The sequence below is a fragment of the Schistocerca cancellata genome, chromosome 3 (assembly GCF_023864275.1).
Source record: "Schistocerca cancellata isolate TAMUIC-IGC-003103 chromosome 3, iqSchCanc2.1, whole genome shotgun sequence".
Classification (NCBI taxonomy): Eukaryota; Metazoa; Arthropoda; class Insecta; order Orthoptera; family Acrididae; genus Schistocerca; species Schistocerca cancellata.
The window spans coordinates 206,322,912-206,342,789 of NC_064628.1; the positions used below are offsets into that span (position 1 = coordinate 206,322,912).

At 36.8% G+C, this 19,878-nt stretch overlaps 1 protein-coding gene across 1 annotated transcript in view; it reads right to left on the reverse strand.

Annotated features, from left to right (window-relative positions):
* The window catches only part of LOC126174822 (uncharacterized), a 44,291-nt gene extending 43,686 nt beyond the window's left edge, over nucleotides 1-605 (reverse strand). The window contains exon 1 of the mRNA XM_049921200.1: nucleotides 8-605. Coding sequence (XP_049777157.1) covers nucleotides 8-194 — 187 coding nt within the window. The 5' untranslated portion in view covers nucleotides 195-605. The remainder of the gene's footprint in view (nucleotides 1-7) is intronic.
* Between the last annotated feature and the right edge of the window lie 19,273 nt (nucleotides 606-19,878).

Below are 19,878 nucleotides of genomic sequence, written 5' to 3' on the forward strand. Positions count from 1 at the left end.
TACACACCGAACCCGCAGCGACCCAAGGGCACAGCTTTCAGCTGAATGGGCGAAGGTCTCTTGAAACCACATTTTCTTAACCCATCAAGAACTTTCTGTGATAGCAATAATCCATTAAAACTGACATCTTCACTAATGTATATGTCCTTCGTTCGCTCTTTAGCTTCAACATCGTGGGCTACTTGCTTAACCATTATCACAACAGCTACAGTGAAGTATACTTCAATAAATTCACTTCGCAATAAGCATTAGTATTTCATGTGTAACTGTTCGTGGTATAATTTATTTTTTATTTTAATTCCATTACTTAGTTACATACTACAAACGGATAAGATGGCACTGAGTTCGAAATGACAATTATATCAGTCATGATTTTTCCAATTCCTTATTTCGAATGTTTTTAACTTACATAAACCGATGCTTATTGCCCTACAATAAATGCCTATCAAATAAGTAATACAATCACAATTAAAGGTCTGTCAAATCTCCCACGTTTGAAACACATTCCGGCTATACCAAAGTGTTTCTTGATCGTTACTAATTTGTTCACTTCAAAGTAAGCACAGACGCTTACACCATTTACACAAGCATTGAAAACTTGCACATACTCCCCCCTCCCCCCACCCAAAAAAAAAAAACCGTATCCTTCACAGCTCAGTCAAACCACTTACGAGCGGCACATAAGGAAAAACCAAAGAGGAACATCACAAACCGTTTTTTAATTTAATCCACACTTTGTAGCTATGAACGTGACTTTATTTGTATACTACATGTGTGACGATAAGATAAAATGACTACGGTACAACTGGCGATCGGCTCAAATCGATCGATGAAATAAGGCGCGAACGTAAACATTTGTCTATGTTGCAGTTTATGTAGATTAACGCTGTTAAATGATTGGTAACAACTGTTTAAGGGACAAAATAAACTTATGCTTCATTCGCACAAGACATATTAATACATTTGACTACCAAATTATATTACGTTGCTCCATCAACAAACACGGAACATGTATATTCCAGAGAGTCTAATGCACTCTGCACATCATATCTTGTGCGCCACTATGCAAGCTGGGAAATGTTTATTTACAAATCGCCAACACTCCGCCTTGAACAAATATTTTTCAGATACTCAACACTACACACCGGAGGTTAAACCATAATGTTTCACCAGCTTCTGAAATTTGTTCTTACTGAGAGGCTTGGTTAGGAGATCAGATAACAATTCTTCTTTGCATAGATAACTCAGGATTATATGTCCCTGTTCCACATGATGTCTTATAAAGTGATGCCTTATGTCAATATGTTTGGATCTTACATTGGTAACATTATTTTTTGCAAGTTTAATAACCCCCATATTGTCACAAAACACAACAGTTGGCTTCGATGTTGGAGGAGATTCTATTTCACTCATCAGTTTATGGATCCAAAGAGCTTCTTGGATAGTGGAGGGCAAGGCCATATATTCAGCTTCTACAGTACTTAAAGCAACTTTTCTTTGTCTCTTACATGACCATGATATCAATCCTCCCATTAGTCTAAAACATCTTCCAGTGATGGAGTGTCTGCTTTCCAGCTGATTTCCCCAGTCTGTATCACTGTATCCTTCCAAATTTACATTTCCAGTATCAGAATATTTTAACTTATAATCAGCAGTTCCATTTAAATATCTGAATATTTTCTTGGCGGCCAACCAGTGCTTTTTCTCGGATCACTGCAAAACCTGCTTACTGCATTTGTGGCAAATGCAATGTTTGGTCTTGAAGTAGGTGCTAAGTACAGTAGACGTCCTACAGCTTCCAAATAGGGTACACTTTCCTTACATTTCTTGTCATCATCAGTTATTAGTAGTTTTACATTGTTTTCCATAGGAGTAGAAATAGGTTCACAGTTTTCCATATTGAACTTTTCTAAGATCTTCCTTGTGTACAGAGATTGATCAATCCATAATTCTTCTCTGTTGGCATTTCTTGGAATCTTCATGCCTAAGTATTGATTAATTTCCGCTAAATCATGCATATTAAATGCTTACCGTAACCGTTCTTTAAAAAAGTCCACCTGGCTGTCTACTGGTTAAAATTAAAAAATATCATCTACCCATATGGCCATGATTGCAATTTCTTTATTGCTCCTTTTATGATATATACTGGGATCTGCCTTTGACTGCAACATGTCTAGTTTTATCAAACTTTTATGTAAACGTTTATTCCATCAATGAACACTTTGCTTTAATCCATACATGCCTTTCTTCAAAAGTCAAATTCTCCTTTTCCCTTGATGAGGTCGTTTAACTTCATCAGGTGGAATCACATGAATTTCCTCTTCCAGTCTTCCATTCAGGTAGGCTGTTTTCACATCCATTTGATGAATTAATAAGTCTTCCTTTACTGCAAGAGCTAAACGGTATCTTAATGATGAATACTTCACCACTGGTGAGAAAGTTTCATTGTAATCTATTCCTCCTTTCTGGGAATATCCTTTAACTACCAATCTGGCTTTGAATTTTGGTATTACACTCTCAGAATTTTTAATACTTAACACCCATCTTGTTCTTAGTGGCTTTTTATTTCCAGGCATGTCAACCCATACATATGTATCATTATCCACAAAAGATTGCAGCTCCTTTTCAATAGCCTTTTTCCAACCTTGAGGATTTGAACTTACTAAAGCTTCATCAACTGTGATTGGTTCATTGTTGATTGTTTGGGCAGCATACATTTCATAATCTGGATGTTCTTTTGGTTTTGCTATACGTGAAGACACCTTAAACTGACTTTCTCTGTTGAATCTTCTTCCTCAATTTGATTCTTGGGTAGTACATCAGCTTCCTCTTCATTCTCATCTTCCTCTGTTTCAGTTTCCATCTCTGTTTCAGCACTACCACACATTATTCTTGGTTGAATTACTGTATCATTTTGATTACTTTTCTTTATTTTAGGTCTATAATCCTCCAAAATACTACATCTCTACTACTTATTATCTTCTTATTCACAGGTTTATAAAATATGTAGCCCTTTGAATCCTCACAGTAGCCAACAAAAATATATTCTTGAGATTTTGCATCCCACTTTCCTCTTAATGGTTTTGGAATCTGAACCATGGCTTCACATGCAAAGACTTTTAAGTGCTTTAGATCCGGTTTCTTCCCAGTCCATACTTCATAAGGTGTCTTGTGCCTCACAGCTTTGGTAAGTGATCTGTTAATTAAATACACTGCTGTTGACACAGCCTCTGCCCAAAATCACTTAGGCAGCTCTGCATCACTTAACATACTTCTTGCCTTTTCTACAATGGTTCTGTTGGCTCCTTTTGCAGCTCCATTCTGAGAAGCACTGTAGTGGATGGTAGTCTAATGCCTAAAACTCATTCCATTCAACTGTTCCTTAAACTGTCTGTTTACAAATTCTAATCTAATAATTTTAATTTTCTTCTCAGTCTGTCTTTCGACCATTTTGCAATAAACAACAAGTACATCATTTACTTGGTACTTGCTACTTATAAAATAAACATGCATATATCTAGAAAAATTATCTATTAATGCCAGGAAATAGAAGCTAGCTCCTAAGGATTTATTTTCCATAGGTCCACAGAGATCTGAGTGTATGAGTTGCAAGACTTTAGTAGATCTGCTCTGACTCGATTGAAATGGCTATCTAGCCTGCTTCCCTTGAAAACACACATTGAACATTATTCATTCCACAATTTTCCATCCCAGTTGCCATATTCTTCAATAAAGTCATAGTTTTCCAATTCAAATGTCCAAGTCTCCTATGCCACAAGAAACCTTTTGCAACATTAACAGAGTGATTTCCTGTTTCAGCAGTATTTTTAACTGTATTCACTTTGAAAATAACTCTTACATTACTTGCAGTAGCTACAATATCACCAGAAGAGTCTATCACTTTGGCTCCCTCTATATCGAAGATAACTTTTATTACCCTTCTTTACTATTTCGCTTACTGACAACAAATTAGTTGCAATATTCTTTACGTAATGTACATCATGAGCAGTAACAATTTCCTTTTCCCCATTCACAAGCAAATTAAGATCCACTTTTCCCGCGAGTTCACACCTTAACTTAGATCCATCAACACTGGAAATTCCAATGTCAGTCCTTGACTGAACATCATTCAAACCTGACGGAGCTTTGGTAATGTGCACAGATGCTCGTGAATCTAGGAACCATTCGGCATGATCGTCACTCGCTTAGTTAAAAGAGTAAAAAACAGAATATGCCTTACCTTTATCAGTTGTCTTTCTCTCAGGACTACTAGAATTAACATGCTTCTTTTCTTTTACGCTTTACTTTTTGTTACACTTTGACGCAATATGTCCAATTTTCTGGCATCTGAAACGTATTATTGGCTTCTTCTTCTTGTACTTAGAGTATAAAGCCGATGCAGTTTCTTTTTCTGAAGCATTAGAATTGGGTTCATTCTTCATGTCCCATAGAATCTTTATTTAACACTTTCCGCTGTAATGGGTATTCCTGAACATTCCAAACCCATAATCATTGGCGAATATTTCTCTGATAATCCAGCTAACAATAAAGTTCCAATCCATTGATCCACAATTTCCAAACCAATATTCCTCAGACGATTGGAGATTGAAATTATTTTATTCACATATTATTCATCCACGCTTTTACACTTATTCAATCTCACTAAGTAATCTTACTTTTCTGGTTAAACCACCATCTTAAAATGCGTTTTTCAGTTTGTCTCATACCTTCTTTGCTGACGTAGCCTTTCCTATGTGAATGTAATTCACTGGATAAATAAAAAGGACTAGTTTTAATTTCGCCTTCCGATCCTTAGTAGCAAAACGTGATTATGTAAGTGCCAATTTACCGTTTACGACGTCCCATAAGTTATCCAAGTGCAAATACGCCTTTTCAGGTAGGTAAAGAGGTTTGCTCCCCTTGTGTGAAAGTTGTCGGTGTTAGGTTGGTGGAGGAAGCCTCTTCTCTGGGTTTTCCTGGCCACGGGGTCACGTGAGAGATGTTGGAGTGTGTGAGACAGTCAGTCTGCTTCCAGCTCGCTGAGGGTCTGTAGCCAAAGTCTCTTCGAAGAAGGGTGAGTCGACGTAACTGCGTGGCACATTGTCTCATAGCAAGAGGGCAGCTTTTGGCTTTTGGTCCCGCATTTCATCTTATAAATATTGATTTCCTGGGTCGCAGCAAGGAATACAAGGCTTTTGCAGACTTTCAGTTTGATTCCTAATGCGAACTTTGATCCGTAAGAAGAACATAGCACAATAGTGTTGTATATGTTGAAGTGCCCTCGGTTCAGTGTGAATGTTTGTGTGCCTGCAACTGCGTCTGTATACATTCTAATCTTTTCCTAACCTAGATAATTTTTGCCTCTTTGTAGATTTTCTTGTCATATTACTTTATGTCCATTGGAAACCATCCACGTGGGTTAATATCAGAGCATTATCATTTGTCTATTCAAATGTGTCCTCTGTAAAATGTTAATTGTACACAACTGCGTGGTTTGATGTTACTAAAATTTGGCCACAGTATGTAGAAATTGTGTCCCCATGAACCACGTGGGTACATGAGTCTGTTGTGCAATGTATAGCGTTTCACAAGCAACTGTACTCAGTTACCAGGCAACAGCAGTTCTACAGATGCATTACATCAATGTTTTAAGGAATAAATAATTTTGCCTCCAATCTTATCCAGTGTACTGATGTTATGTCTCCGTTACCTACACCATTTACCACGGTGTTTTCCTTGTTAGCCCATCCATAGCGTTTCCATGCACACAGGTCCAATAATTAGTGTTCCTTTTTATTTTAAACAAATGCGTTAGAACAGAACTTGTTTTCAGGAATGTCACTACAAGCTTCTCTTATGCAAAGTGTCCACGCACTCTTTGCTTTATTTTAATATTTGATTCACGTGAACAATGCCAGGATCGTATTAATAATTACATCCCATTCTTCATGAGTGAATTTATAATGAATGTTCTTTGATGGGTTTTTCTCATGAATAAATTAAGTAATTTTCCGACTCAGCCCAACCTCTTATTTGTCATGTGGCTAGAGTTGGCGGCGACCCAATCTTTCATGTTGACTTCAATGTCAGATAGCATTTTCTTATTCAAAGTGCACTTCACACACCTTACACATAGCGACCCTTTCCTCATGCTACTTACGACGGGGGGGAGGGGGGGGGTGAGAATTAGAAATGCCATGGAGAATTACAGTAAGCCAATAAGCAAGGAGGTGGCATTAGATGTAACTATTGGTGGACAATTGTTTATTCATGCATTTCTGGTGGTCCCAAATTTGAGTAAAAATATGATATTTGGGACTGATTTTTTGAGTAAATCTGAGGCATACATAGAGTGTAAGGAACATTTGTTGAAACTTAATATTGTTGGAGGGAGGAAAAGGGTAGACTTTAAAAGTGCACTCAATGATGATTTAGTAACTAGTTTGCATGTGGTACTACGCTTAATGGATTAAATGGAGGTTGAGGAGGAGATAAGGAATCAAGTAAATAATACAACACGGATTTCTGAAATTGAGAAGGCAGCCAGCCTGTTAGCTGCGACAGTGAGCTCCCCTCCAGGTATACATACATCTAAACAGGTTGGTAGGTTGGTTGATTTGGGGGAGGGGACCAAGCAGGTCATCAGTCCGATCGGATTAGGGAAGTATGGGGAAGGAAGTAGGCTGTGCCCTTTCAAAGGAACCATCTCGGCATTTCCATAAAGCAATTTAGGGAAATCATGGAAAACCTAAGTCAGGACAGCCAGACAGGGGTCTGAACCATTGTCTTCACAAATACGAGTCATGTCTGCTGCACCAGGAGTGGCAGAAATTAATTGTAGAACAAGTGGCAATTAGGGCATTATGATAGAAACACAGCCATGACTGTAGGTATATCGCATCAAACTACAAGGCTGGTGATCTGGTGCTAGTAAAAAGGAAATAGATTGTGAGATCAAAAAACTTTCTGAACTCTACCATGGCCTGTTTGCTGTAGTAAGCTGTTCCCACCCAAATGACTACCCACAGTTACAGAGACAATGGGATTCAAGAATGTGAATGAGCTCTGGCTGTACGGACTACCAATGTAATGAGTGGTACAAAATTTTGATGTTATAAGATGTACATGTCTGTTAAATAGTAGATACGTAGTATTTAGCTTAATATTTTGGGGGCTATTTTGTCATGTGTATGTTAGTTTAGTTTTTTTCTGGTGGTCACTGTAGTGTATATATGTGTGCTCAGCTTAACAGTTTTGGAAGGGTAGTTTTTGATGAGGGAATTTTTTTGTTTATTTGAGAGGTAATATTTACTGCATAATCTAGATTTAAGAATTTTGTAAGGGATAGATATATTGGGGGATGAGAATGGTCGAGTAACAGATGTGAGGTACAGCTAGTGGAGAGGTTAAGACTGGTGTGCTACAAGTTACAACAGTTGTGGTTGCTGTGCAGCATGAAAACATTATAGGATATAGAAAAAGCTTGCAGTACTTTGTGGATGAAATTTTACATACTGTTATTTTGGAATGTGATAAATACAGATGCTTTCTTGTATAAATGGTTATTTTGGTCACACACCAAGCTTCTTTTTGGTGTGTGGGAGTGAAGTTTGTTGTTCAGATAGAATTGACTAGTCAGAAGATGGGAATGAAGTAGTGTACAATAAGTTATGTGAAATGACGAAAATATTTTTTGTGGTATATAATTTTCTATTTTTTCTTCATGGGTTACTTTATTCAGTGAGGTCAGAATGAGATTCCATACTGTATTGTGTAATGGGATATTTATCAATTTTTACTTTTATTCATTTGCATAACATTTAAGTCAAGTAGTAATGAACAGCAGTTAACGTAATGTTTGCAAAAGAAGTCGCCAAGGCTGTTGCGGAAGACTAGTATAAAACCAATCATGTGTCTAGATATTTCACTTTAGTTGGACAAACTTTTGTGTCTGTGTTGGACACTTGCAATGATTTGGGCTTTTCTTTCTTTGAATAGAACAAGTTGTTGCTATCGAAATGAAAAACCTGTACCTAGCATCCATTCCTTGCGCGTGTGATCCTCTGTTTGTCTGTTTTAGTTTTCATGATGAAATTTAGTTTGATTGTGTCAAGTCTGGATGGCAAAGAGGATGTGTTTTTAATGCAACTGATCCTTGGTACTTAGACATTTCTAATCCTAGGAAATTGTGAGGTGATCCACATGAGTTCCAAAAGAAATCCGTTGGAATTCGATTACTCGATAAATAGTACAATTCTCAATGCTGTCAATTCAACTAAGTACCTGGGTGTTAAAATTACGAACATTTGGAAAGACCACATAGATAATATTGTGGGGAAGGCGAGCCAAAGGTTGCGTTTCATTGACAGGACACTTAGAAGATGCAACAAGTCCACTAAAGAGACAGCTTACACTACACTCGTTGGTCCTCTGTTAGAATATTGCTGTGCGGTGTGGGATCCTTACCAGGTGGGATTGACGGAGGACATCCAAAGGGTGCAAAAAAGGGCAGCTCGTTTTGTATTATCACGTAATAGGGGAGAGAGTGCGGCAGATATGATATGCGAGTTGGGATGGAAGTCATTAAAGCAAAGACGTTTTTCGTCGCGGCGAGATCTATTTACGAAATTTCAGTCACCAACTTTCTCTGCCAAATGTGAAAATATTTTGTTCTGCCCAACCTACATAGGTAGGAATGATAATCAAAATAAAATAAGAGAAATCAGAGCTCGAACAGAAAGGTTTAGGTGTTCGTTTTTCCCGCGCGCTGTTCGGGAGTGGAATGGTAGAGAGATAGTATGATTGTGGTTCGATGAACCCTCTGCCAAGCACTTAAATGTGAATTGCAGAGTAGTCTTGTAGATGTAGATGTAGAAATTGATTTGATGATAATTGTTTCTTGCAAGTGTAATGTCAACTGGTTAGCACAAGAGCTCTGAAAAAAGCGCCACTGGTATAAGCTGCACTATGGTTACAATGAGGCACATAAGAAGACAATGAAAGGTGTTGTGTAGTGTTTGTGCAGATTGTTTACAGTGAAAGAAATAAGTAAAACTGTGACGTTAATTGATGGTGGAATTTATCCATAGACATTAATTTGTTCATTTATTATTTGACAGAGAGTATAATATTATTATTATGTGTTCAGGATAGTTAGGTTTAGATTACGGTAGAAAGTGCTGCTGCATAATTTCGTTTGTAGTTTCACTTAGTTAAGTTCTTTTGGTTTTCGTGTGAGTGTGTTTTGTAGTAAATTACTTCTAATTATCCAGTACTGTGTTTGTGGCTGCTTGCGACATCATTTACTATGTATAGGGTATAGCAACTGGGGGTATTGTAACATGACAGCCTATTGTAAAGGGAAGAGACACTTTAGTCATTCGCAAACATGCGGAGGTGAAGATCAGGCCATATTCATGTTTACAGCTGATATCAGCTTGACAGGAGCACATGGAGAGCCAGTTTCACACTATGCTCTACAGATGAATTAGTCTTTGGACTTCCACCAGCTGTTAAGGTGACTGCTTGACTGGAAAAACCCATCCATTTGGCAGCACTATGACAGCTCATTTCTCATGGCCGTTTTTCGTGTCCAGTGCAAAATTAAAGGTTGCCCTAAAATAAATAAATGTTGAACCACATGTGTCACTGAAGAGCTAGGAGGCTTATTTGAAGGGGAAAAGATGGATGATTAAGCGTGTGAAGATGCGCCTTTGATATCTGCATTAGCTTATATGCCATTATAAGTTAAAATGCATTATCCGATTGCAACAGATGAGTGTCTATGGATACATCTCGTAGAACTGTATAGGACTGTTGTAGTAGATATGCGAAATTATTAACATATTTAAATGAGAACCTGAAAAGTGGATGTCACACAATTAAAAACAGCTGTTCTTACTAAATAAATAGAGAAACATTAAAAGTAGCAGCAGAGCAGTAATTTTAAATGTATAGGAAATTATTTCCTGTATAGCTGATTTAAATGGTTTGTTAATATTTACGCTTATAAACCTGAAAATGGGGGCAAACTATAGCAATTATTGTTTATAATTAAACTATAGTAGATAAAAGAAAACTGATTACAGTATAATATTTCTCAGAAAATATTCATGTGATATGATTTATCATATGTGTATGAAAAGCTAAAATTACGAATTTCAGCAATTTTCACATTCAATAGTTTAACTAACTTCAGCGATGCTTGACTGGGCTATCCTGGGTGAGCAGCAGTAATTTGAAGAGGAGTCAAGTTTCGGGCGCCATTGGAGGTGGTCAGGATGTATTAGTCTGTGTTATGAAAAAGTTTTATCTGATGAACGGTGTAACAGCTGCTAGTTTGCATGTGTGAATTATTCAGAGTTCTGACTTTTGGACACAGATGTTTTTCAACATCTGATGAACTTGTTACATTTCGCTTTGCTTGTGATACTAGCCACACTTATAAGATCTCAATGTGTAGCCACTGTGGAATTTATGGTTTGATAACTTGTGGAACTTCAACAGTTTTCTAAAGATAACTCATACAATTAATTGTGGTTCATTCAGCTGCCTCCAAAATCTTAAGAAACTTGGTCAAGCTCTGAAGTTAATTTTTTGTCAACTGTGACTTTCGATCTTTCTGCTTTCTTATTGGAAATAAATTCGAATTTGTGAAACTTTATAAAAATACGTGAGTGTCCACGTGATTTTTGCATAGCAAATCCTGCCTGCATTTATATTAAATCCTTTTGTGGAACCTTGGTTACATTACGATGAACATGAGTTGGCGCCCCACTCTGAGCTGATATAGGACTTGTGGACGGTTTAGAACTTGGATTTTCGGCAAATTGATGGGAGAGCTTGTATTTTATCTCTCCATCCAAACGATGTGCTTATTCCCAAACAACGTGTGTGGTCACAACCTACCAAAATGCCAGGGGAAGTGGACATATGCACAACACCCAATAACAAAGCATGATCACAGCATCTGTTTATAAGTTGTAAATTGGACCATAGCCCTACCGACAGTTTTATTTGGTCCAAGGAGTATTTACAAACAAGACTTAGACTCCTTGTAAGTGGAACTCGTTTACGAAGAAGTACTGCGTCGCCCTTGTCAGTGGAACTTGTTTACAAAGAAATACTGTGGCTCCCAGGAGAATTTGTAGACGCACAGTCCTTCCAGTCTTCTGATCACAACAATTGCGATTATACTTGTTGTTAGACTTGTTCTCTATTGTTGTTTCAAAGATATGTTCCTGAGTTACTTAGTTACACAATATATTAGAGGTATTCTTGCATTCTGAGAGAAGATTTTACATGTTCATAAAACTTTTACGAAGTTGCTGACTCTTAAGATGTTCCTGTCTTCTGTGCCTTGCAATAAAGTTTGTTCTTCCCCAATACGAGAGTTCGTATTTTGTACATCCGCATGGCTAGACCTCAGCATAAGCACCTTAGATGTTGGGAAGTTGGATGAAGCAACCAGCCCAACACACCAATGAAAAATCATAACTGGAAGACCAGTCGTAAAAGACCAGTCGAAAAGAGCTATGCTTCACCCACATGCAGGTTTACATTCGTCCTCTTATTAATGTTGCTTTCGGTGCACTGAAAATTTATCAGAAACACGTCACCCTCGAAAGGATTTCTTGTAATTAAATGTCCATGGATTCAAACTGAATGGGTTCATATCCTCTACCTCTGGTTAGCGACATCAAGAAGTTCCATTTTTCTTATAGTTCTGGAAAAATGTTAAAAAACGTGGCTCATTTAGTAGCAGTTCAACACCAGATTGTGTGGCCATGTGGCCATGTCAACATGTCCCTACACAGTCCTCTGGCAAGTGAGTGGAAGAGTGTTAACCAGTAGCAGCACATTGCCTGCGAACAGCTGTTCACACTCTCATTATCTTTACAACTTTTGAAGAGAGATAGTGAGTAAAATGATATCTATCAACAGAGTACATAAAGTACAATGTAATTTTGAAAGGAATGACGTTAGGCCTTTACCATTTAAAATTTATCAGTTGATCTTTGAAGAACTCACAATTTTAGAATATGGTATACTAGGTATTCAACTGGATTTCATCCAGAGTTCATTGTTTATAAACATTAAAGATGCTGAAAATTGTGGCAAACTCATGACTACAGACATCAATAGTAGGAAATTCAAGCACCTTGACGGATACGTTAGCAATGTTATGTAGTACATGCTGATTAAGGAACCTGGAATATAAAAGTTTTCAGTGTGTGGTTTGAATGTCCGGAGGAGGCGATAATGCAGCACCTTAAACATTTCAGAACCATTTTGGAAAGCGAAAATGATAAATGGTCTGGAACATTCCAATATCAAATCGACAGTGGTGTATGAAATGTTCGACTGGAATTGAAAAGACACATCTCATCTTATCCATTAACCACAGGAAACCTAGCTTTCGTAACATACAGCACTTGACTCAAGACATGTTCCAGTTATCACCCTGTGTGGCAGCGGCGCTAGAAGTGTACCAGTGCAGCTCCCAATGCAAAGAAATGATAATTTAATGGATGAAAGTGACATATGCAATGGCTGAAACTTTCATTTGTATTCTAAGTGCCCCCGTGAAGACACTTACTAAGGGTCACTCAGGTCTCTAAAAATTGGTTTTATTTAATTCAAAACAGGTTCAAAAAATGCTTAAGATACTATATGTTACCACTTTCTTTTGCTGTTTGGTAACCACACCAAGAAACTGCTCCTTTAGAGTAAAGTCCGTGAACAGGCTGGTCATATGTGGACAACTTATGAAAGTAGGTGGCCCATACAGATTTTCTCATTGCTGTAACATCATTCAGAGGTGCAATTCGTCTAATGGCCAGTCCATAATAACTCTGAAGAAGGTCTATTTCAGTTTCTGTCAATCCGCCTCAGCCAGACAGAGCACCCATTGTAGTGTAACAACGTAAGTTCTTTATAAATAATTTTCTTTTGACATATGACCATGTGTAGACTTCGTCACCTACATCAGTTACAACACACTTCAAAATTATTTATATTCTTTTTAAATTGTCTCAGAATGGCTCTTGAACGAAACTGTAAAACATCATTTGAGTCGTGTGCGCAGAGTTACGTCACTCACTCCAATTGGTTTGCGCAAACTTTTTCAATTTAGATGTCGTGTGTTTCTCCTCAGAAATTATATTAATGCACATTATCTGATTTAATAAATATTAGGACCACATTGAATAACTTTCGAGATTCAAACTCACGATGAACGTTGTCAAAAATTAATAATCTTGTCAAATATATTATTAATTCATTCACATAATTCTTCATAAATAAATTCTCGGAACACATATTTCAACTTTAGTAGCATCCACTAGTTTATTATCTTACTACATATAGACGTGAACCTGAGCCTTGACAAGACAGAACTGAACATTTTCAACATGATTAACTTTCTATGATGTCATTGTTGTACAAACATTACAAATCCTTATTTTTTCCATTTTTTAGAAGCACGACGCAACAACTCGTTTTCAGGATCTTCTGTTGCTCTTTGGCTGTCGACCCGCGACGTATAGTGGCCAGCAATTTTCTCTCTGGTCCCGGCAGTGAAGATGCTGTCTCCGTTCGTTGCGCCACCCTCTCTGTACATGAAACATAAAAAATAAATACAAAAACTTTAGACAATTCACAACCATTACAAATATTACAAAAATACATAAACAAAAACTAAATTAAACTTATATTCACCTGCAAACTGGGCTGACACTGGTGGATGGGTGACGCTTCAATTTCACGTCCCACTACATACCCCACCCCAAGCTCAGTTTGCCAGGTTTTAACCGAAAATAAAACTTCTTCTATATATAATATTTAACTGTTAATATTATACATTTTTCTCACATTTTCTAAAGTCCTTGCTCTTAAATAGATTTAATCCTTTTATGACAATATTGTTGTGACTATTTGTCATTCACTTTTAACTGTGCTATTATGGTAATTCACAACCGAATATATGGAGATTACTCCTTTTCATTTAATAGTTGCTAGTAAATAATAATTTAGTACGTTCTTTAACGTTGTTACATTAGGACAGAGCGTTCAAATTGTGATAGGTTAGTTTCAGTTTTATTCAATTACTAGAGTTATTGTTTCCAAAATGTATATTACTAATAAGTTTCTCACAATAACTAATAGTACTATTTACTTTATGTCGTTCTTTTCCCTAATGCTTTATTTATGCCTGAGGTCAAGAAGAAATCAAGCAAACCTTTCTTTAGAATCTTGGCACGACTTTCTTTACCTTTGGACACTTTGTTGGGTAATGGCAATTTATTTAGGAGAAACAAGCGAGAGAGCCCTGTTTGGTGTGTTCTATATTAACGCTATTACAAATCTCTATTAAAGGCACTCTGCTATGTTCTCGTGAGCCATATAGCTCTGGACACCCATGGTCCCTAAAATTATTAACCATCCCCTTTGGTTCCTACTATCCAAGTAAATATAAAATATGCAAAATTCCTTCTGACCTAATAACAAAATTTCCTCCATATAAATCCCCTTTTGGTTATCTTTCTCTTTTTGAAGTACCGGTAGATTATTGTAGAACACTTGTTTAAGCTTTCTGTTATTTCTTTAAAATAACACGTAACTATCCTGAAAACTTCACATGAATAAACTATGAATGCTCTTCCATATGGAACATATACTAAATATTAACTCATTTAGGAATGAAGGGTTTCATTTGATCGACACTATATAATCCTTTATTTACACCTGATGAAGGTTCCACAAGAAGTAATGCTTTGGGATGTACAATCTTACGTACAACATATGGACCTTCAAAGATAAAGAAGAATTTTCTACATTCCTTATTGATCTTCGAACTTTTAGGATGAGATCGAACTAATACAAGATCTCCTACCTGAAATGAGGGTTCTATAGCCTGTTGATTATAACTTTTAATTCTCCGTTCAGCATTTTTAACAATATGTTCGCAAACTTTTTCGTCTGGGATGCATTGTTGGATCTCATTCACTGGTGGCCAAGGTAGAGCAGCTAGTAAAGGCTCACCTATGATTCGTTTGCCTAAAATTTCTATAGGTGATAATCCCGTCATTAGATGAGGCAATTCATTTAATATCTTTTCGAATTCAGGTATTAGTTTGGCCCACCGAGTATGTTTGTGTGCACAATAAGTTCTACATAATCGTCCTAATTCTTTCATGACTCTTTCTACTACATTACTTTGAGGGTGATATTTCTAAATTAAGATATGTTTTATTCCATATTGTTTTATCATATCTTGAAACTTTTGACTAATAAAGGCACTACCGTTGTCAGACATAAGTCGTTTAGGAATGCCCCAGTTAACAAAGTAATTTCGGGTAAGACAGCGTATAACGCTTGCGGTATTCGCTCGTTTCAAGGTATATAGCTTCACATGTTTGGACCAACATTCCATTACAACAAACACATAAGTAAATCCTCCTGAACTACGAGGCAGAGGGCCGAAAAAATCAAATGACAGTAGATCCCACAGACCTCGAGGAATTACCGTATATAATTTATAACGTTTAGATTTGTTATTAACTTTAACCTTTTGACAGGTTTCACAAGTCCTAATAATACTTCTCACAATACGGGACATATTTTTGAAATAATAATACTTTGTTAGATGTTTAATACATTTATGAATTCCAAAATGCCCGTAACCTTCATGAATATAAGTAATTAATTCGTACATAACAGTTTTCAGAACGCAGATTTTCCATCTCTGGTGTTCCCTCTGTGCTTTCTATTACAACAAGTCGTTGCAATATAACCACGCATCCTGGGTGATAACTGTTTCGTCCCCATTTTTAAGGTTTTGTATAAGTTCCCTATATTGATCGTCATTTCTCTGATTGCATCTAATAGCAGTTGCTATCCGTTTAACCTTACGTTCGTTCTCCTGAGTTAAAAGGAAATAAAAATGGTAATTTGTTCCTGGTTCTTCTGAAATGTTAATATTCTCCATTCCTATTGGAAGTCTCGACAAAGCATCCGAAACTACATTTTGAGATCCTTTTATGTACCTAATTTCGTACTGAAATTCTTGCAAGCATAATACCCAACGTAATAATCTAATGTGAAGTAACTGACAACTGTTCAAAAAGGTTAAAGCCTGATGATCAGTATATACAATTGTTTTTCTTCCTATTAATAATCCTCTAAATCTTTGAAAACCCCATACCACTGCAAGAGCTTCCTTCTCGGTTACAAAATAATTTCTTTCATGTTTATTTAAAGTTCTACTAGTGAATCCAATAGGCTGATATAATCCCTTTTCATTGGTAGGATCACCTTGGAATATTACGCAAGACACACCATAATCAGAGGCATCTGTACACATACTATGAAACGTCCCCTCAGAACAATTTATACAAGACTATGCTTAAACTGACATACAATATTTTTTAGCGCAACGCAATCTGACTTTCAGAAATCCCTACAAAGGAATGGCCCTGACTAACATTAACCTGTACCTTTCACAAATCACTTACCTCACAAAAATCTTCATTACTCGGACTACTGCAATACAGCGAGCGCCACTACTGCCAGCTAAATAAAAGATTCAAACTATGGAAGTCACTAACTACTGATAGGGATAGTTAGCAAATGAAAGATTTTAATAGAGAACAAACAATGTAGCCTTCCGTAGTTTGAATCTTTTATTTAGCTGGCAGTAGTGGCGCTCGCTGTATTGCAATAGTTAGAGTAACGAAGATTTTTGTGAGGTAAGTGATTTGTAAAAGGTATAGGTTAATGTTAGTCAGGGCCATTCTTTTGAAGGGATTTTTGAAAGTCAGATTGCGTTGCGCTAAAAAAATATTGTGTGTCAGTATAAGCACAGTCTTGTATAAATTGTTCTAAGGGGACGTTTCATAAAAGCTAAGTTCTGCGGAAGACAATGTACTTACCTCATGATAAACAAAAGTGAAATGCTGTGCGTAGAGATATCTTAGTTATTACGCTTATTGTTGTGATGAAGAAATTACTGTGCTATAACGTATTGTTGTGCTACGGAAAAGGCTGTCTCATTGTAGCTATACGACAAAAGTTACTACTAAAACATGTTTTACTTTCCAGAATAATTCAGAAAAACTGTGCAGATATGAAACAGAAACACCGCAAACAGATTCTAAGTCTGACAAAGCATACTAGCGATGTAAAGTGAAAAGTTATATGGCAAAGACAAAGTTAAAAGGCAGATTATCTTTCAATAAACGGTTTTACATGTGAAATGTGGTGTAAACCTTTACTCTTCCTAGTAGGCAGAGTTTCAACTTCAACGCAATTATCATGTGGTATACGTCGGATTCTGTAAGGTCCATTGTAAACTAGAAAGAATTTGTGACTTAAGTGTTTCTTCTTATGTGACAATGAATGAGCTTTAATGAGAACTTTCTGGCCAATATATAATTTCTTTGCATTTGCTTTACTATGTAGTTTTCTCCTTTTGTCTGCCGCAGATTTTATATTTTTAAGAGACAAATCAATTATCTCTTTGTGTCGAAGTTTACATGTATTTGGGAAAGGTACAAGCTCTCTGATTCTGTTCCGTGGTTCTTCATTCTTTAGTACAAGAGTAGGTGGTAAAGCAGTGGAATCATGAGGCATTTCATTCAGCACATTTTGAAATAAGTGTAAATATCTGTCCCAATGCTAATGATTTCTGTGACAATAAAGTCATTTCAGATAACGGACCGCAATTCAGATCTGCTGTTTGGTCACGCATGCTTCGGAATCATAAAATCAAACCTGTTTTTATTTCATTGTACTCACCACATTGTAACCCGTCTGAACGGATTATATATTATGACTTTTGATGATATTAAGGTAAATACATTGTTTGTTCTCTATTAAAATCTTTCATTTGCTAACTACCCCTATCAGTAGTTAGTGCCTTCCGTAGTTTGAATCTTTTATTTAGCTGGCAGTAGTGGCGCTCGCTGTATTGCACTGTCTTTATGGACAGTGAGAAAATTTTAGCTTTTGACCAACATTGTATAAATAAGTGTGTGCATTTGATTTCTTTGATATTGTAATTATGAAAAATTTTTTCAAATCTGTATTGGCCACTGCCCAAACAATTTGTAAAATTTTTTGTGGGGAGCATGGGGGCTATGTAAGTAGGCTGTTTATGTTTTCTTGATGTAAGTAGGCTGTTTATGTTTTCTTATTGGCAACGTTATGTAGCGCTCTGTATGAAAATCACTGGCTGTCCTGTGTGCAGTCTGTGGCTAGTTTGCATTGTTGTCTGCCATTGTAGTGTTGGGCAGCGGCAGCTGGATGTGAACAGCGCGTAGCGTTGTACAGTTGGAGGTGAGCTGCCAGCAGTGGTGGATGTGGGGAGAGAAATGGCGGAGTTTTGATATTTGTAAGAATGGATGTTATGAACTGCTATATATATTATGACTATTAAGGTAAATACAATGTTTGTTCTCTATTAAAATCTTTCATTTGCTAACTATGCCTATCAGTAGTTAGTGCCTTCCGTAGTTTGAATCTTTTATTTAGCTGGCAGTAGTGGCGCTCGCTGTATTGCAGTAGTTCGAGTAACGAAGATTTTTGGTGAGGTAAGTGATTTGTGAAAGGTATACATTAATGTTAGTCAGGGCCATTCTTTTGTAGGGATTTTTGAAAGTCAGATTGCGTTGCGCTAAAAATATTGTGTGTCACTTTAGTGAATGTTTGAGTACGTTCAGTTTTGCTCAGCTGTTTGAAAAACAAATAGTGTAAGAGGTTTATCAGCACAGTAATTCAGAAATTATTCAAAGGGGACGTTTCATAGCTGCCGCTGCCCAACACTACAATGGCAGACAACAATGCAAACTAGCCACAGATTGCACACAGCACAGCCAGTGATTTTCATATAGAGCGCTACGTAACGTTGCCAATAAGAAAACATAAACAGCCTACTTACATAAAGAAAACATAAACAGCCTACTTACAATACAAAAGTCCTGATTGAAATCTGGATGGTATAACATTTTGGCTTCTGTTAACGCTCCTTTTATCTTATTAAAACTTCCTCTTCCTCTTTTCCCCAGAGCCATACTGATTTCTCTTTTAATAAATCCAGTAATTTAGGATTAACAATATCCTGCCCTGGAAGAAATCTTCTCAGAAATCCTACCATTCCTAAGAATGATTTCAGTTGTTTCCGATTTCTAGGACTCGGGCATCGAGCAATAGCTTCAGTACGTGCTGGGTCTGGCCTAATACCTTTACTGTCCACTATATGCCCCAAAAATCTCACTTCCTCCTTTCCGAAGTAAGACTTAGATTATTTTAACGTAGTTCCTCTGTCAATTAAACAGTCAAACAATTCCCGTAATATCGTTACGTGTTCTACCCACGTTTTAGTGGCTACCAAAATATCATCTACATATAAAATAATCTTTTGTAATGATTGCTGACCCAAAGCAGAATCTAATGCCCTAATGAAAGTTGACACTGATATATTAAGTCCGAAAGGTAAAACTTGGAACTGATATGATCTGCCTTCAAAAAGAAAAGCCGTATATTGCCGTGAATCCGGGTGTAATATTACTTGATGGTAGCCAGCAGTTAAATCCATTGTACTCATATAACGAGAACCCGCTATCTTAAGAAGTACGTCCTCCATAGGAATAGGTCTGTCTCTTTCCATCTCTATAATTTTGTTTAATTCACGAGCATCCAGAACCAGTTGTACCCCACCAATAGCTTTCTTAACTACCCACAAAGGACTGTTAAAAGCACTACATGATCGTTCGATAATATTTTGTTCTAGCATCTTACTTATTTCTCTACTAGCCGGTTCTTTGAATTGTACTGGAATAGGATAAGGTTTCTTAAAGAATGGTTTTTGATCTTTAATCT